The sequence below is a fragment of the Nothoprocta perdicaria genome, unplaced genomic scaffold, assembly GCF_003342845.1.
Source record: "Nothoprocta perdicaria isolate Ctin4 unplaced genomic scaffold, notPer1 scaffold_464, whole genome shotgun sequence".
Lineage (NCBI taxonomy): Eukaryota > Metazoa > Chordata > Aves > Tinamiformes > Tinamidae > Nothoprocta > Nothoprocta perdicaria.
Window position 1 is genome coordinate 10,823 of NW_020455715.1, and position 19,911 is coordinate 30,733.

The 19,911-nt window shown below is 43.8% G+C and overlaps 1 protein-coding gene across 1 annotated transcript; it reads right to left on the reverse strand.

Moving 5' to 3' along the window:
* Positions 1-719: 719 nt before the first annotated feature.
* Positions 720-10,003, reverse strand: LOC112953840 (solute carrier family 2, facilitated glucose transporter member 3). The gene is made up of 10 exons (XM_026046952.1): positions 9,830-10,003; positions 6,579-6,674; positions 4,830-4,990; positions 4,285-4,525; positions 3,944-4,106; positions 3,019-3,206; positions 2,505-2,609; positions 1,981-2,082; positions 1,500-1,703; positions 720-1,000 (listed from the first exon to the last, which is right to left on the reverse strand). Exons 1-10 carry the CDS (start codon positions 9,842-9,844, stop codon positions 785-787), a joined length of 1,491 nt encoding a protein of 496 aa, XP_025902737.1. The 5' UTR covers positions 9,845-10,003; the 3' UTR covers positions 720-784.
* Between the last annotated feature and the right edge of the window lie 9,908 nt (positions 10,004-19,911).

Here is a 19,911-nt window from a genome sequence, read left to right on the forward strand (position 1 = left end):
GCCTGATTTCCTGTTAGTACCGTATCTCTCCTTTACACTTTCACTCTGCCACAAATCTACAGCATCTTTTGTTAGAAGAGCTATTTTTTTAAACGTCTCTATTTCATAATCTGTACATTTTTGTACACCATAAAAAAAATAAATATTTACAAAATGACTTATGAATAAATAAACTTAAGCAAAAAATATGTTTTCAGTCTATTTAAAAAAAAAAAAAAAAGAACAGGAAAAAATAGGCATGTAACTTGGTCCCTTTTTCCTGAGACTGAAAAAAGTGCACACTGTATAGGAAAAAGCAACACGATGGCTTTTTGGTAGGTTTGTTAAACTCCAGCATAACACTGCGCAAAAACATCACACATGGAGTTGCCTTGTAAAGTGGGGTGAAGGGGACTTTTTGACTTTAGCTCAATGTACAAAAATAGTAATTAGATTCAAACACCTAACGGTCACGTGTGTGTAAGTATGTTCATCTCAAGGAGCAAGGTGAGACAAAACAAATATTGCCAGCTGTTTTCTGCTCTCCTGATATCTGTGGCAGGGGAAGATGAAACTATCTTTGCTAGAGCACCAGGTGCCTTCCAGCATTGAAAATGGGATCTCCCACATCAGATTTGTTTAATGCTAGCCAGGCCTGGCAGAAGGGGGATATATGGGTGGGAAGAGGAAAATAGCAGCAATTGGAAAAAAAAAATTGTCCTCTTTTTTTTTTTTCTGTCTGCTCATTCCTTTAATGACTCCCTTTGAGCACAGAAAAGAGCCAAAGAAGGGATGTGTCATGATCTTAGGCAGCTTCTTTATCAGGTTGTATGCTGTTCAGTTCCACCATAGGGTTCTTCTCCACTGGTGATGTGGGGCTCATTTCTCCTCGCCCTTCAAAGCCCCTGGAGATGTCTTCAAATGTCCTGCCCTTGGTCTCTGGCACTTTGAAGAATGTGAAGACAAAGAAGATGACCAGGAAAACGAGGAAGATGAGGAAGACATAGGAGCCGCATAGTTTCTGCAGGGAGGATAAAAGTGGAAGGCTTTAATTTGGAAAGATCACAGACCTAAATGTAATTCTAACACTTTTTTTTTTTTTCCAGCAGTGCCTTTTTAAAAGAAAACCAGGTTCCTTGTGGCTTCTGAAAATCTTTAACATTCACAGAGGGAGGGAGTGCAACATTAAGGTTTTTAAGGAGAAAACCTTAATGTGCTAATTAAAAAGGTCCTCCAACTATTTATAGGCTGAAAGCGGTATAAATATAAAGTATAAAGCAATTCAAGAGACAGTAGAACCTAATAGGAGCCACAAGATATTCCACAGCAATCTGAACACAGATCTCTGGAAGTCTGTAGTCCAGCCCTCAGCTCAAAGCAAGCCCATATTCAATGGAAAGTCATGTTGCTAAGGGTCATATCCAGCCACATTTTATGAAACGGCAAGGACAGAGATTCCACAACCATTTTGGACACCTTTTCCAAGCAGCTCACAAGTGCTTTGCACACCAGTTACTTACCTCTGCATAGGGGAAGAGCATTCCCACCAAGAAATTAGATGTCCAGTTGGAACAACCAGCCACTGCCATGGCTGCAGGTCGTGGGCCCTGGCTGAAGAGTTCAGCCACAATGAACCAGGGTATTGGGCCAGGACCAATCTCAAAGAGAGCCACAAAGCCAAAAGTCGCAACAATGCTGATATATCTGATCCACTCCACAATGTCCTGCAAGGAAATGAAACATAAGCAGTTGAAAGATGAGGTAAAAGTGGCACACCATAATGCAGTGTCCAGTGCTACAACTTTCTTAGCAGCACCCTGAATACTGCGGCACAGTTTCTGCAGCTGGGAAGTTGCTTTCTCCATCTCACTTCACTAAGACATCTCTTTCCTTTACCTCAACTCCAGCTCCAGTCCTATCTGCCTTGTCCTACAGCTCTGCCCTCTATAGTCTCATAGGTCCCCTGTTCAGGGGACAGTCTGGGCAACACCAAATACTCACCTTCAGAGCTAAAGCGACAGTCATAAGGACAGCACACACAGCCATGCCACCCAAGCCAACTAAGTGGAGGGTCCTGCGTCCTGCACGCTCCACCAGGAACAGCTGAAAACGTGATAGAAAACAAAAATCCGTGATTTTGGCAGCAAAAGCAGAAAAGGTCCCTTAAGTCACAATTTGCACTGCACCTGTTTCTTTTTTCCTGTCTGTAACCCTCAGTGTCAGTGGTCATCTTGGCATAAATGTCTCTGCTCTCTCTGGTTCCTGCTGCTGTCCCTCTCTCTCATCTTGCTCTCGTTCTTTACTTCCATTTTTTATTCTTAAATGAGGACTCCTCCTCTCTTTTCTTCCTCTCCTTTCCTTACTTCCCTTCCAATAATAATTTTGAAGCATTCTTTTCTTTGGCTTACAGGCCACTAGTCCAGCACTTTGTCACAACCTGGCTGCTTTTCTTCAGCAAAAGACCCCATGCAGACTAGTTTACATGAGCTGTTACCTCTCTTACCACAAGTTTCTGCTCTACTTACCGACACAACAGTGAAGACGGTGTTTACCACACCAGCTCCAATGGTGGCATACACAGGCTGGGTGATGCCAGCTCTTTCAAAAATCCCTGTAGAATAATAGAATACCTAAAAAAAAAAAAGAAGCAGTAGTTGGATGTCATCACAGTTCTGGTATTTGAGAGGAAACCCCTCATGTTCCTTGCCTAATACCCCCCAGGCCCAATAAGGAGTTTCCAGAAAATACTCAATATAAGTATAGTATAAAAGAGCATGCTTCCAATTAAGGTTCATTCACTTGATGCAGGGGCATTATGTCTTGACAGGGGAGTGGTATAGGGAAAACAAAAGCCAATATAAACCCCATCTCCTATCTTATGGTTCTCTATGTAGTAGCACAAAGCAGTGCCCTTCAGTCAAAGCACAAAGTAGGAGTATGAGAGCACAGTGCTGTCACCATTAGCAGTAAACAACTCTCTTGAAGTGAAGAAGAGCCAGAGATAACTGAGACCCACAGATAAAACAGGAGCCAACTCACAGCATTGATGCCAGAGAGCTGCTGGGAGAGCTGCAGCATGATGGCAATGATGATGGCTTGACGGTAGCTGGGAGAGCGGAAGAGCTCTGGCACAGTTGCTTTCTTTTCCTGGGACATTTTGGCACTCTCTTCTTTCATTTCCTGGATGTCTTGAGACACATCCTGTGTACCACGGAGTTTCTGAAGAACTAAAGGAAGGAAAACAAAAATGCAATACACTCATGGACAGTAGCTTCCCCCAGCACCTGCCCTGTTGTCCTGATTATTTGGTGAAGGGCAAAGAGTGACGATAAGTCTGCCTGCAAGGCAGTGTTTGGGTATGCTGCATGGGAAAGCCTGAAACTCTACATGTAGATTTGAGACATCTTTTCCTCCCAGAGCTCAATATGTCATCATCATCACGGGAACCAGGCCCAGCTTCTTCTTATTTGTCACTTGTGCTCCAGACTTACACTTGATTCTACACTTGATCATATACTCGCCTTGGGAGTCTCCAGAAGCAGAGCTGAACCCAGTACACCTCAGGGTCAATTCCTGATGGCAGCTGGAGGAAAGCTCTAGCTCTGTGTTAAATCTCAGCCTATTTCCTGCCATTCAGAAGAGGCTGAGAGAGGTGCAACAGCTGATATTGCCACATCTCTTTAGACTAGGTGTGACTCCTAATTTCTTAATCCCAACAAAAGTCTGCTGGAATGATAGGTTTCTAACACTTCTTGGCACASGTAAAGCTACCTTAGCACAAGTAAACCTAAAGAAAGGTGAGAGCCACTCTGATGCCCTCTGAGAATCACACCCTTACCCAGGCTCCAAAGTCAGCCTAAGCCTCACACAAGGCTCTGAAGTCATTCCCAGCCTCCCACTCTCAAATTCAGTGCAGACTGGGAGCCACAACACTGCACCACCCCTTTTAGGGACAAGTTCTCACCTGCATGTGCTCTATCCTCCTCCATCTTGTTGATCAACAGGAAGCGGGGACTCTCAGGGCAGAAAAGAAGAGCCACACACTGAAGGATTGCTGGAAGGATTGTGAATCCCAAAAGCATCGGCCAAAGTTTTTCAGTTCCCATGATTCCCTCCAGACCAAAGATCTACATCAAAAAATGSAAAGAAAGTGATTGAATACTCTCTAATGCTTTACCCCCAGCCCAGTGAGTGTCAGGATGACGTATTACACCTAATTGCAAGTGCAAATGACTTAAAAGGTCCACAAAACCCTCCCTGCCACCACTTCCCCATCAGTACTGCATCCAGTTCTGACTGGCTTACCTGGGCCACCAAGATGCCAACAACGATGCCCAGCTGGTTGAGGGTCCCAAAGGCTCCGCGAACGCTGGTGGGTGAGACCTCACTGATGTACATGGGTACAAAGCCAGTGCAGAGGCCACAAAAGACGCCAATGACGAAGCGGCCAATGATCAGCATCTCCACTGCTTTTGCCATCTTGGAGAAGGCCATGAGAGTGCCACCAGCAAAGGCCAAGACATTCACCAGCAGCATGGAGTTCCTCCTGACAGAAGACGAGTACAAAGACGGAGGTTAAACTGGCAACAAGTGAGAGAAATCATGGGGAAGGAGATCTACCCATGATCCCCATCCTGAGGAGAGGAAATATTTGTGCTCTGTGTTGGAGCAGAGAAATTCTCATTCAGCCCCCGCCTTGCATTACTCTCTCCATTTCTTTCTCTTTTTGCAGCCCATGCACTATTTCCCAGCATTGTCCTTCTCTCTTCCCCCTATCCTCCGTTCTCTTCCTACTCTTCCCTTAAAAGGGAAAATAATCTCAATTGCTTGGATCCCCTTTCCCAGCTTACCTGCCAAATCTATTGACGAAAAGGCTGACTGAGAAGGAGCCAATCATGCCTCCTACTGAGAAGATGGCTACAGAAAGGGACCATAGTGAGGTTAGGAGCTCTGGGGAGATGGGCTCCCCGTTCCGTTCTGACAAGGTTCTGTTGAAGAACTCTTGGATGATCTGCAAGAGAGAAACCATTGTAGGACAGAGTGAGGAAAGGAAGTTATAGTCTAGTAGGAGGCATTTTGCATTGGAGAAGGAAGACAATTTGTGATGGCAAAAGAGACTTTTAATGGAGACAGCAAGCAAAAAGAGATGTTAAAAATTCAGTAGCAGAAGGTAAGTTAGAAGGCAAGTGTGGAAAGAGGAACTAAAAATTCAGAAGAGTGAGAAGTTCAGAGTCGACTATCAGAAAGATGAAGGAAGGATTGCTTCACTGAGCATGAGAAGAGTTGGGCAAGTGATGATTAAGGAGCATGGGCTAATCTWTGACATGTCTCTAGATGATGATGGTGTTTTGAGGATGAGAGAGGAGGGAGTGAGAGGGAAGCAAGAGAAATGTGACCAGAGAATAGATGGCAACACTCCTGGAAATGCCAAAATGGTTTTGCCAAGAGACACAGAGAGAGCAGTGAGTTAAGCCCAGGAAAACTGAGGCATGATCAGAAACAATCCTTCCTTCTATCTTGGAGCACCATGAGAAGGGATGTGACAAGGCTTCTCATGTGGCTAATATCAGACTTATCCACTTGGAGGAGGGAAGATCTGCATCAAGGAGGCACACAGGGCCTTGGAAGGGCGTCCCCCAGCAGATGGCAGCAGGACACTGCTCAGGAGGACACTCCGCTCTCCCTCCCCCTCCCCCCACGTGTCTGTGACATCTGTATTCCCGGAGACGGGGTGGATGTGGTATTGGTGACTCAGTTCCTGAGAGAGGGGAACCATCTTAGTTACAAGAAAAACACATATCTACTTTTCTTCTTCCGTCTTCCCCCCGCCCCCCCGCCATGGTGTAATCACAAGATGATTTGATCAGAACACGCCAGTCACATCCCATTTACAAGCACCAAATCTATACTTAACCTATAATAAAATAAGTAAAGAAAGAAGCCTAGGTCAAAGATAATCCCTACTACCTCACTTTATTTTCTGCACACTGCTCCCTACATTCTGCCCTGGCTTTTTTTTTTTTTTTTTTCCCCCTTCTTTTTTCACTCAGGTTAGCATAGCACCCTTAAAACAGTAGAGTGGAATCAGGTGGATAAAAGAGTGGAATCTACTCTTTAACGACCCAAAGCAGAAGGGACAAGACCCAAAACAAGATGATCCCTGAAATGGTTCACATTTCTTCTGCAAACCAAATAGACAATTACCTTACTCTGGGAAACAGCAGATGGGCATCTCCTGCCATAGTTAACTCTCTGTACTCCAAATCAACAGAATGGTCCTGTCTGTTGTCTCTCCCCTCCACAAAATTCTCTCTTCTCCTTCCTGTCCATTGTTGTAGTAAAGTGAGGGGTTTTTGAACCTCTCATTCGTTGACAGCAAAAACAATAACCATCAACCTAATAGCTGCCATAGAGACAGCTCCTCTATTTCTACACTTTTCAACCCCCTCTCAGCTTTTGCCTGACTTCTACCCAGCATAGAAAGGACGATTTTTCATTGCTCCCTCTCCTTCCTTCCTTCCCTGAGCATGATCCTCTGTCCAGTCCCTTGGCATTATCTCCTCATTCACATTTTCTTCCCAGCTTATTCTCCCTCTCACCTTTTCAGGAGCATTGATGACACCAGTGTTGTAACCAAACTGGAGAGATCCGATGGCAGCAATGGAAACAGCGTAGATAAGATATGCGGTGATTTTCTGATGGGAGAAAACAAAACATAATTAATTTAATTATTCATGCTTTGTAAACAAGCTGACTTTCTTCTCAGCACAAATAGCAGCTGCAGCTCAGAGGYGCCCAGAAACCTTTGGCAGTGCCCTCAGGGCAGGGAATGTCTTTTACATAGGTCAGTGCTACAGAACTACTTGGGCTTTTATCCAAACAGGGTGGGTAGCAGCACGGCAGATCCTGGAGAAAGGGATAATAAGAGAGCAGGAAAATGTTCTGTGACCAGAAGCAGAAGGGCTTCCTCCTCTGTCAGGAATTCCCTTCAGATATCCTGACCTTCATCAACTGTTCTCAGCTCATTAGTAACAAATACACTGACTGCCTTTACTGGCTGTTATTTTGGGTTCATTTGCTCTATGGAAAAGCTTTTGCTCACCTCTGGCATGTCACAAAATCACAGTTCAGATCTTCCCCATGACAACTGACAATGCCTCTTAAATGGTTGGTCTTAGATCTAGCCATGAATCACACTGGCAGTCACTCCTAACAATTAAAACTTGTACTCTTCAGCAACTGCATTTTCCCAGGCTCGAACATCCCAACTCTGCCCCAGGACACCTGGCACAGAAACCTTGCCTCACAGACAAGTCTGTGCTGCCAACTTTTCCCATTTATGTTTCTTGCCACTCTTGCAATAGTTGATACTTTAAATAAAGTCCCAGGATCTGGAATTGAGCGTGTGCAATTCTTTGTATTCACTAAAATAAAAAAGAAACTGCTCAGAGACGTAGAGGAAGTTTGAAGGTCCAACTTGCATAAGTTCCACAGAATTTAAATGTCAGTGAAAAGTAGCTGGTATTTTATATATTTTTGAAAAGTATCTAATATTTTATATATTTTGAAAGGCTGTGGAACTTAAGCCACATCTGTGTTAGGAAGGTGACTCAGGAGTTTGCACTAAGATGCTGAGTATTTGGGTTGACACTTCTTAGGAAGATCATGATTCTACCACAGGAGGGACTGCAAGCTTTTCCAAAGCACTGGAAGTCTCTTTTCCAAATCTTTCCAGTTACTTTTTTAATGCTAGCAAGGGAGAGAAAAGTACCTCATGAGGCCTGCTGYTATAGGTCCTCTACTCTCCTGCTTACCTGCTTGTCTCCAGGAATACGAGCTCCCAAGGGTGCCTTGGAGTTTGCTGCCTCTTTGCTAGTAACTCCTGCCATCATTCACACCACCTTTATTAATCTTTCAAGTCTGGTGCCTTCTGACCTTCACAACCCYCACACATTCAGCAGTCACACCTCAGTAAGCAGAAGCTGAAAGAACATCTCAGATGCAACTTCCCCCCACTAAGTCATGTAGGTGTATCTAAGTTCTGTCTTCCTGCTAGACTAGTGATAAAGGCAGGAGCGACAAGGCCCTCAATTTTGGCATGGGGAATACGATTTCCACAATCCAGTTAACACCTGAATACATTCAAGGCAGGTCTTCTCTCCATCCTGAGACTGCTCATCTTGTAGTAACCACAAGGAGTTCTGACACAGGAGCACAAGGACCCAGCTCTTTCAAAACACTTGGATGCCTACAAAACGGCATTAAGACGTCTAGGTACAAATTTTAGCACTTTAATTGGGGGTCAGGTCACCCCTTGTCAGTAGAGGTAGCAAAGCAGAGGACAAAACCCTGCTCTCCACACTACCAACACCATCACTCAGCGGTACTTTGCTTTGTCATGGCTGGCAGGGGTCACATCTGGCTTCTTTTTCCTTTAGGTATAACATGGGGCCACAAGGCATCTGCAACCTATAAGACACAGAAAAACTACCAAGAGGCTACTTCTTCTACCTTTTTTATACACTTCCCTCTTCCAGACTGTTGCCTGTTATTTATCTGTGTCACACAGCCGGTCTCATACTGGCTAGACATTACATGATCTGATCTATCCACTTAAGCGAGGCAGACCAGGATTTAATGTATGCATCATTTGTTACTGCTAGTCATACCTCATCTCCCCAGAGGTGTCCGGAGAGCTCAGAAAGAGTAAAGCAGTGTTTAAAACCGAGGTCCGGCCACAGGCACCAAGCAGGTTCTGGAAACTGCATTTAACATCCAGGAGACGCCTCAAAACAGCTCTCTTTTTATAAACTAGAATCTCCGAGAAGTACAACTTGTTGAATTCACGCAGAGCAGCCTCTCTGCCCTCCTTTAAAGGCCGGATTAAAGGCCCTCCCTCGGCCTGATGCTCCCGCTTGCTCGGCCTCATCTTAGCGGCCGGGCCCGTTTCCCTCAACATGGCGGTGAGGGCCCGGAGCTCCCTCGCTGCTGCCGCTATCTCTGTTTTAATCGCCTGGCATTTGGCGCTGGGTTCAGCTGGCTATTTGCTGTCTGCCTCCCTCCTTCAGCCTGCCTGCCTTTCTGCCCTGATGCATTCAAACCCCAGCGATTCATCAGCGGCACCGAGATGCACGTTTTTGCTCGGGGCTGCGGATGAATTATGGTAACCATAAGGCTCCGTCCCCTGTTCTCTCAAGGAGCAAGGGGGAAAGAATATGTTTTGCTTTTCTTCTTGTACACGTCATATACCTTCTTCTTACATAAGTCATATACCAAAAACAAACAAACAAAAGACCCCCAAATCCTTTAAGAGTAATTGCGCTTTCAGCATTATGGATCGATTGTCTTTAATCCTGGCACAAACAAGTACCAGCCAGCCAAATATATCTCATAATCAATACAAAGAACACATGGATAGCATCATGTGTCTAATTAGGCCATACATATGAAAACAAATCCATCTCATGGCTTGCAACAACTCTGACCAAACAGGCTCTCCATCTCTACTCCCCATCTCCCACAGGCAGAGCCTTTTTTTCTGACTCATCCTTAAAAAGAGAGCTGAGGCCGGTCTGTATCATCGCAGCTTCGCCCTTTACAGGAACAAGCAGAAATTCAACAGTATCAGCGAGCAGAGTGATGCAGAATTGCCACCATACGGTTCACAGGGTGACCCCGGCTAAACGTTACCAGGCTGCTTTCGCAAGCCGAGCAAACCATTTCTAGCCACGCACATACATATCTGCCGGAGCAAACTACACAAGATGCTGAAGAGACACAACCTCGTAGCGAATAACCAGTAAAGCAACAAGACAGCTACCCACTCTAACAACAAGGAGAAAATCATTACCTTTTTATTCTCCATCGCCCGCGACAGCCTTAAAATGACTCTCGAAGCGCCCTACTTCCACCTCTGAAAGGGTTCTGCGGACCTTCTGAGCTGCTGTGTCCTTGTCTCCCCCTCCTAAAAAAATTGCTGCGTCTCTCTCTTGCTGCTTAAAAATAATTAAAAAAAAGCACCTTCTTTCTGCTTAAGCTCATGTATTTATGGCTTGTGGTATGGGCGTGGGTCTGTTAGGAGGGAGGAGCTCTCTGCAACATCCCGCAATGAGCAAAAAAAAAAAAAAAAAAAAAAAAGCCCATCGTCCTCTAACCTCCCACGATTTTTTGAATTTACATCAGTGGCTGCAAGGCTTTTGCTCGTGGCAGTCATCCAGCAGCGCGTGCAAGCAGCCTGGTTTCTTACGTTTCGCGGCTGGAAACCCAGAAAAAGTCAGCGGGTAGGGAGCTAGCAGCTTTTTGTTATTTAACCCAAGCGTTTTGTCTGAAGTTGCACGGGCGGGCAGCAGGGTTTGCCACACTGCTGGAGCTATACAGATAGTAACTCATGAGGGAATACTAGTGATTTGGATGGGGGAAATATTTTATTTTGAATCCRCAGTTAGAAACAATGAGGCACATAGTCATAGCCACACAAATAGCATTGGCAGAAGCATGAAAACCGCTGGCAAAGTGTATGGATGCTYTCCCCCTGCTTCCAAAGCTGCAGATGAGACGTATATCTGTATAAATGTCTTTTTAAACACTTTTCCTACAAAGATAGAATTTGCAGGGGCAAATCTTGAGATGTGGCGCTGCAGCTGCATTTAGTCCCAAACTTGAACCCTTCCAACCAAACTATGTTACTCTCCCTCATATTCCCTTACAGCCCGTCCCTTAAATCAAACAATTGCCAAACTCTGCAAAGACAGTAACGGAGACCCATGCTTTCAATTTCGGACAAAAGCACAGTCAAAAGGAAAGAAAAGAGAARTTATTAAATCAGAAGTTTCCAACTATTTTCATTTCAGAAAATGGTAGTAACTTAGAGGTGGGAGTGGGGGGGAAGTAGAGTGGAGAGTCAGGAAAGAAGAGAAGCAAGACAGAAAGTTAGCTCATGCTATTTTCTCATTGCTTTTCCTCATCAAATTCTGAGGAACTGGAGTGATCCAATTTTAATTCCATATCAGTTACTTGTTTGGCATGGACTCTGCATCACAGATGGGATATGTAACAGTTCAAATGAGGTGGAGCTTCCCATCATGTGTCTTTCATACCTTGTAGTATACTATTCCAAACAGAAATTAATATTCAACAGAAATTTTCTGACCAATTCTTATTCACTGGACTGTTTTTTTCACAATTATTTTTTATTTTACTAGCTTTTTTTTCCCCACATGTGCAAGTATTTCAAACTTTCTTCTTGAATCTTGGCAGCTGTTTCCAACCCTGGTCTTAACTCTGGAAAAATTCAGTTACCACTTAAAAACTTTCCACATTTGATGAGTTTCTAAATCTCAGAGGCAACCTCTGGACTGCAAAGAAGAATCCAATATCTCCTCATTCCTATTTTTTTTCCACCCACGTGACTCAGGTGAATACTGGGAAATCCAGACCTTGAGATTAAGTGAAATGTATATTTAGCTTCCTGTCCAACTTTAGAAGCAGTAAGACTGTAGTTGAACATTAAATCTCTGACACATGATGTAGAACACAGTGGATGACATTTCTTTATAGAGTTAGTGGAGAGGAGTAAACAGTAGTAAGGAGACCCTAGCTCAAAGTGTCTAGAAACCAAATCTCCCTAAGAAATGTGGGAAAAGCATCCTACTCACACACACCATTTTCATTACTTGTGCGGCAGTCTGGCCTCCCCTAATAGTGCTCACGTATTTGTATCAATTTACAAATTTACATTAGAACCTGTTCCTTTTAAAAAACGATTTAGATTTAGTCCCGGAATGCACATGTACCTCCTACACCACAAATAAATCTCCCAAAGATCAGCTGTTAGGAAACTAAGGGACAAGTGCCTTAATCCCTCCTAAGAGCTATCTGATACTGCACCAGCTGAAACTATTCCCTTATGCTTATTGCAAATATAATACTCCTGTGAATTACGCAACATACATTAATTGTACCAGGATGGAGGCCCTGCAGGATACTCAGTGGCCTGTCAGCCACATTTATGTGGGCCAGATAGAACTGGAACTTGATGCTGGCTGTTCCCATGTTAAGACACCAGTACCTTAACCAATAAACCATGGGGCTAGGGGAAAGACTTAGTTTGTGTTTGCCAAGCTATTTCATTTTAGCTCTGAAAACTCTTGCATGCTCAAACTTGTTCATGCTGTGTTTCATTTCCAGGAATTCTAAATTTTCCAGAGTAAACTTTATTTATCAGGAAATATCAATTTAGCACCATCAACAGGCAAGCTTGTTTTTATTATCTGCATTTATTCTAGAGTTTGGAGCTGGCAAGTGACTCCATAAAAACACTCCGTGCTGTGTCTATTTGAGAAAAATGGCTCAAGGGACAAACAGGGAGAAGATACATAAATGGTCTACTCAACAATAATTTTTAATCCTTTCCATGCTTACACAGGTTAGTAAAGAACAGAGACAGCTCTGTTRTCAACCACAGTGTCATCATGCTGCTGCCCAAGCTCCTTGCAAGCTATATTCTACCAAACAGCTGCTTTGTCAAGTCCCCACTTTTCAGTTCACACTAATTCYCACAAATACTAATGAATCCTCTCTAATGTTTCTTCCCATTTTGCCTGAAGAACAAATTCTTCAGAGATAAGAGAGCATGGACAAGGAGGATTATTTTGTGGTGCTGGTATTAAGAGATTATTTTGTGATTTTTGTGTTGTTGTATTTTTAACAAAAGAGTACTCAGAACAAAAGAGAGAATGAGATGAAGCAGGGGCCAGATGCTTTCCCTCAAGCCATCAGTAATTTTTTATTGTTAAGAGGTGCTGGGAAAGAGTGGGGGACAATAAGGAAAGATAAAAGAGAGAAACAAAAGAGTGGGTGAGGAGTGGATGGCTCTTATCTAAGAGATAAAAATCAGAAAAAGAAACAGAAAAAAATCAGAAGAGAAACAACAAGAGACAAGAGGCAAAACAAAAAGAAAGGAAAGGTACAACAAGGGGAAGAAAGAAGGAACTAATAGAAAAAGGACAAGGAATAAAAGAAGGGGAAAAAAAAAGGAAAAAAGCAGCAGCAAACCAGGAGAGAAAAACGGATAGCAGATGAATAGATAGAAAAAATGAACCAGAGAGTGGCACAAGAATATATGAAACTTCAGAATTGCCTCATCGGGACAGCACAATCACAGCATTGGACAGATTATGTATTTAATATTTTTTATTATTACTTTTACCTCCATATTTTACATTGGTGAAATGCGAGTTGGTAATTATGTCTCTGAAAATGTTCTAATTAATCTTGTCAATTAATAAGATCACTCCAATTAAAGTATTTTTATGTTTTAAGACTGTTATTAGTCCATCTTGTAAAATGGAAGTAACTCTTCCATAAAAACAAAACAGCAACAACAACCAAACCCAAAATACCACCACCAAAAAAAATAAAAACACGTTCTTCAGAAACTGATGTGCTAGGGTGTAAACCATGAAAAGTAATGTCATAATGAAAAGGCTGCTTCCTGAACCCASCTCTGTGCTACGAGAGAGACGTGACAACCCACCCAAAAGTCATGGAAGCTCCGAACTGTTATGGGACACGGGTCTAGGAAGCACTGGCCTCTTCTTTTGCTCTAAGAGGACTTCTGCCCAGCATCTAGGCCACAAGCCTGCTTGTTTTTTTTCCCTTCCTTCTTTTTTCTGTCTTTTCTTCTGGTGGATGTTGCCAGGACAACCATGATTTCTAGCAGAGAGACAAGTTATGTATCTGTGCATTTGTCTTTCCTCCTATGCTATTTATCATTTCTTATTCTAAGATCGGTTCACATCTTAGAATGGCCACACTGAAGTACGTGTTCATGGCTCATGGAGAGTGCTGCAAATGTACTGTTTTCATTAAAAGTCATTGCTTCTTACAACCTCTCTGTCTCTACCTCCTTTCTGAAGGATTTTCCTTCTCTGAAATTTCAGAGAAGTTATGTTTGAAAATGTGCCAGTGTCCATTCCTCAGGACTGGGATGCTATAGGGATTGTGGAGGTATTAAGCAGTTGGCAGAGCTGTGTCAGAAGTTCAGGTTGAGCTAGCAGGGGTTTGCAGGGCAAGAATGAGAGATTTTTGACCAAAATATCCTCTGACTTTTTTTAATATATCAGCCACTGCTTTTCTCTATGCTTTTCCCCGAGGAAAATAAAAAGAAAAAAAAAAAAAGGAAAGAAATTGAAAGGCAAAGGTAAAAAACAGCCTGTCTAATAAATTTTAATTCTACATGTCAGCAAAAGTAGACATCAAACTGTATTGAGGAGTAAAATTAAAGAGATTTTTTTTTCTAGCACAAGCCTGATTAGCAGCATAGCAATAGAAAGATACACACAGTTCAGGAAAGTGGTTGAGTCGGGGTCAGTTCATGAAGAGGTGAAGAGAGGAAGAGAAGATATGAGAGGGAATRTGTGTGGCTGTGGTTCACCAGAGTCCCTTTCTCCTTTCCTTCCTATTCCAGGGGGTGATCAAGAAAGGCATTGGGGTGGGGTTGTTTTTTTAGAAGTTTTCACAAAATTAGGCTTTGTTTCATATTTCTTGAGAAAAACATAATATTCAAGAGAAAAAAAATACGTAATTTCTTATGAAATTAAGCTAGGGGAAATAAAATAAAATAAAAGGGAAATAACTTTTCTGTGGAAGACATAAAAAGAATCTCCCATTAGCACTTGCAGGGCATGAAGCTAACCAGGCAAAAGGGTGATGGAAAGTTTGACAAATTCAGCTGGACAGTGTTCTCTGGCTCCTTAACGGCAGTCGTACAGATACTGACCCGAAAGTACACACAGGCTTACAGCATTTTATGCTTAGCCCAGCCAATGCAGCACCAGTGCAGTAGATACCAGGGGCATGCTGTCTGCGGGCACATGGATCCAGACTGAGCTAGCTGGAGGTTTTGTGCCCCATGGGACGGGAGGGAGGCATTTCAGGGAATTRAGGTATTTTATCTTTGAGCCATACTTCTCACACCCCAGTATTAGTAACAGAAAGCTACGCACACTGCCAGTATATACATATATGCTGTGCACACCCACTGCACATACACACTCCCCAGCAAATACACATATTAGACACAAGCAAAGCAGCAGACACACAGCTGGGCACATGCAGAGCTGCAGACTTACAAATGCTGCAGACTTACAAATGTCATTTCTGCAGCTATTGCTCATCTAGCCATGTTCTGCTCCATTCCCAGGTACCCAGCCTGGATAATTCCATTACTTTTCTTCTTTCAACGGTTGCCTGACGGGTTACAAGTTAAGGGGGATGCAGCAGAAACTGAAAAAAATATCTCAGTAAGATCACATGTGACTATAGCAAGAAGAGTCTCAGGAAAAAAAGAAAAACTAAGACTCTGGCCAACCAACCTACCTCTCCTCTCCAGCCCCTGCTATAGTCTAAAATTAGCTGCCATTGACCTGACAATGTTCAGAGGTGGCAGGACTGAAGCATTCCCTCCCCCTTTAGTTGGCTTGTCTCACTCTGCAGGCTAATAACAGCTAAGCCAGTCTAGCACACATGGGTTTATCACTCCTCTCCCAGCAGGAGATGCTCTGATTTATCCCATGTCAGTGCTTCTCTCTCCCGCATACACCTTTCCCACCTCACCCCTGCCACTCAGCAGCAGAGCCCAGAAGAGAAGCCCACCTAGGCACATGTATGAGGAGAAGGGAGGTGATCTGAAGGATGTTCCAAAACACAGCATGCTGCTCCTGGGCTGCAGCGTCGCTGCTGGGAATTCCCCAGACACAGAGACAAGGTTAAAGCCGTGCCCGGGAAGAACTACCTCAAGCAGCCAGTGCGGCTCTACAGTGCCGGCTCTTGTCAGCCCGCAAGGAATGGGACAGAATGGGGCTTGTCAGGCAGCCTTGTCCTCCTATCCTGACAATTCTGCCTTTCACTCACTCTCAAATGGCACGAACAAGCTTGGACAGTCATTGCCCTTTATCTGACTCCACGGGTCACAAGAGGCTTCGTCCCCCTTGAAAATAACCCTCCCCCTTGAAGCCGCTGGCTTCGCTCCAGCCCTGCTCTTTCAAAGGAAATCCTCCATCCACCCTTAACAAGAACTCCAGGGCCGTGTCATCAGGTCTGGAAACTGTGGCCAGGCAGCCAGGGCGTTAGCGCTGCCAGGCCTGCGCAGCAGCCTCGGCCTGCGCCCTGCCCTGGCCTCACATCCCCGCGCGGCCTCGGATGCGGCCTGCGCCCGAGCCCGGCTCCGGCGGGCCCTGCAAACAGCGCTGCAGGAAGGATGTGTACGTGCAGGACGCAGGGCCTCCGAGGGCAAACGCGCTCCTTCCCCCCCCCCCCCCCCCCACATGCTTAGATCTGCGCTTAGCCTCGCTAAATTGCCCCTTGCCCGCAGGGGAGACCATGCATTTCTGTCTCGGCTTCATGCTGTGCCTCCCCCTGCCTGCCTCTTCACCCCCCAGCCACGCTTTGTCTTGCAGCTCTCTGGCATGTCTTGTTCAGGCTCCGCTCACCCTGCTTGTTCCTCACGTCCTTCATCATCCTTCCCCCCCACACACCCCGTAATCTTAGCGCGCTTTCGCAGCTCGTTTCCACCCCTGTGCATAAAAATACAACCTTGCCTGTAGCCATCCTTGTCTTCTTGAAAAAGCTACAGTGCTTGCATTCAAGCTAGAATAGCTGCAGGATGTTGTGCCTGTGAGAGGTTACATTACTTACATGGGCRTGCAAAGGAGTCTCTGGGACCTGTATTATGCTTGCAATTCCATATAAGATATTATTATCAGTGAAAAGATGTGTGCTTTTACAAACACTAGCATGCCTGGGTTTACCAGTATGTAAATGATTTATATGCATGTATATACTCAGGCTCTTATTTACAAATTTATATTTAAGTACTTACATACATTGTCCTTTATCTACTTTGTACATAAAAAGCTATATACATAAGCATGTGTTCATAGAAATGTACCCATATATAGATGTATTATATACATGTAGATATACTAATACATATAGATGTATTAAATCATCTAAATACATATATAACTAAATACATAAAGATTATTTCTGTGTGATTGAAGATCTGCAAATACATTTTTGCTTGTATTGTGCTTGATCTATTTGTGTCTATTGTAATTGTTTATGTGTACACATGGCTGTGCACCTGCCTTCACCTGTTCACCTGTGTGAAAGGCTTAGTTGAATTGTCATTCCTTACAGGAACATGACAATATTTATACTTCTGCAGCTACACACAAGCAATTTTCTGCCCTGGAGCATTTACTTTTGAACGCTTAGCCACAAAACAAATATTACCATTAGCATCAACAGTAACAGAAATCAAAGCAAAACTAAATTAAACYATACATGGAAACTTTTGCTGGAAATGAAGGAGTTTTTTTTCCATAGTATTTTGCCATAGTATTTTGTTGCTTCTCTCTTTGCAGTGATAAGGTCTCAAAACCCGGAAAGAACTTGAACAGCAAAGATAAGAACTTGTCTCAATGCATTAAGGAACTTGAAATTATTGACCAAATCTTCTAAAGAAATCTGTACTTTTCCAACAAGACATGAAGGGCAATACTTTTGATATTTTATACCACCATTTGCAACAAAATAGTCCACAACTGCTTTGCTGCATAGCTCGCCTTGGGTTTAGCCTATCCCATTAGCAGATACCTTAGGAGTTTACTCTATGCGTTATCTTTCGTAAGTTTTGGCTAGCACAGGATTTGATGGTCTGACGCTTTATTTATTTTAGAAAGAGAACATTTGAAATAACCAGCAATTTGCTTATCTGTTATCTCTGCAGAGGAGTTGCCACACAGGTGCAGATACAGTACTAACCTAGTGGGCATTCTTATTCCAGATAAGAATAATTCTTATTCTTCTTTCAAACCACTGGGCTTCAGGAAATGGTATACAAGTTTTCACTATTAATAGACTATCCCAGCCTTTCCTGTAGACAGTAGTTTAGGAAACAGAGCAAGTTGCGGGAAGGTTATTTCAGTTCTGGCATCTCACAAAGAGAAAAAATGAAGAGTAAGATGGGCACATTAAATGTAATGTTAGGCTTTTGGTATTCCAAAGTGGCAACTTCCAGCAGCAGTTGCTGTGGGAATCATATAGGAACTGCAGTTCTTCTGGCCTAGGCCTCTCACAAAGAAAGGCCTGGAAASCAGAAAGGTGCCATATAAGCGCTATGGCCTTCCTTCTTACCAGCAAAACTCTTTTCCTGAGAACACTTTKTTTGCTACAAAACAGTTCTTGCTGTGTCTCTCTTTCTCTATAAGGAATAATCCAACAGCTAGAAGCTCACGGTTTTCTTTCTTCTTTTTTCTTTTTTTTTTTCCTTTTCTTTTTTTTCCCAGTATTGAGAAGCTGGAGAACAGAGTTCCCCAGAGGTAACACAGATTATGGGATAACTGAGAGAAGACAGGCTCAGCACCCTTCTGTGGATTTTGCTCTGCGATCTTAGCAAAGAGCTTCACAAAGCACCTAGGCCACCCGTTCCAGCAAGGGTTTCACTCGTGGAGAGGGAATGCTTAATCTGAGGGATTTGGGAGATCAGTATGGTATATATGGCATAAAACTCACCATCAGAAGTGGCTCCAAACCTGATACGGTCTGCTACTGCAGACAGGCAGAAGATGGCAGACACTAGCTGTCCATTCCTTCTTACTTCTCAAGGTAGGGCTGAGATGTTGTTCTGAGATGAAGCCATCAGACTTCTTTTCAAGACGGAAAGTGCTTGGGCTCAGGTCAGTGCTTTCCCCAAGATTTCTTCCAGTTTAATTGACCAGATGGGAACAGGGTGCACTTTGTTTGAAAGAGATTATATTCCTGCATTAGCTCTCCTGCCAAGTCTCTTATCACTCTGCAAACAACATGAGTATGGGGAAATGGACCCAAGAAAGCTGAGGCTGGATGCATAAGAAAGAGTGTAGATTTGTCTGCTGACGACACAGATAAGTACAGCCAKCCATTCTCCAGTTCAGAAACTGAACTAGAGGAATTAGATGGCAACCCTAAGATAACAGGGAGCCATAACTGTGTGTTAGCCAGTCCATTAACCCAGGCTGCTCACAGAGTTACAAGAATGCTAACAAGGGGGTGTAGAGAAGAGAAAACCTCCTYGGGGAAAAATCGAGTAATTCATCCAGCTTTTAATTCTGGTATCTTCAGTCTTCTTGCCACTAAATATCATTTTTAATCAGTAGTTCCCATGTTACAAAACTGCTGTAGGCAGGGCTAGATGRCATGATAGCACTGGCCAACTGGTGGTGCCTGGGTTTTGGTATGCCATATAACTCCCCTCTATCTAACTCTTGACCTCTTCYTCCATCTGCCTCCTCTTCTTGCTAGGCGGTCTCTCATCTTTTCTCTCTGTTTTTTTTTCTCCAAGTCTTCCTCCATCTCTGTGTTGTTTCTCTGTCTGTCCTTTTTCCTACTGCTGTGTCTCTTCCTTTCTCCACTCCCTCTCCRTATGTATTGCCTCCCCTCTGCTTAGCTATGGCTTTTCCCTGACTGTCCTTCCCCTCAACACTCCTTCCCTCCTCCTTTTACATTGCCTCCCTCTTCCCATCTTAGTCCCTGCAGATGTACTCCCTAACCTCCATTCTGAAGTCGCTCCAGAAAGGATGCTACAGTCACTCAGGAGTTAAAAACGTGACAGGGAGCTGTCCCTCTGCCATTCGATTACTGCCACTTCCCTTTTTGGGAGACAGGAGATGCCTGGGCAGAGCCTTGCTGGCTCTTCGTGCTCCCTCTCACGTCCTCAGCCCAGCGAGTGCTGCATCCCTGCTCACAGCTGCAGCCTGGGCGCCTATAGCTGGCTGAAAGGCAGGAGGGAGGAAGGCAAGCCAGGTAAAGCAGACAGACTGTTTGGCAGATAAAGATAGTACTGTCAATATGAAGATTGAAGGGGATTATATGGTGACTGCTTAAAAAAAA

Excerpts from the sequence above, each read along its gene's own strand:
- LOC112953840 (XM_026046952.1), bottom strand. Across the intron at positions 3,207-3,943 it reads GGAGGATAGAGCACATGCAG|TTCTTCAGAAACTCCGTGGT; the intron begins GTGAGAACTTGT and ends TCCTTCCTTTAG. Across the intron at positions 1,704-1,980 it reads CTGTCGCTTTAGCTCTGAAG|GACATTGTGGAGTGGATCAG; the intron begins GTGAGTATTTGG and ends ATTTCCTTGCAG.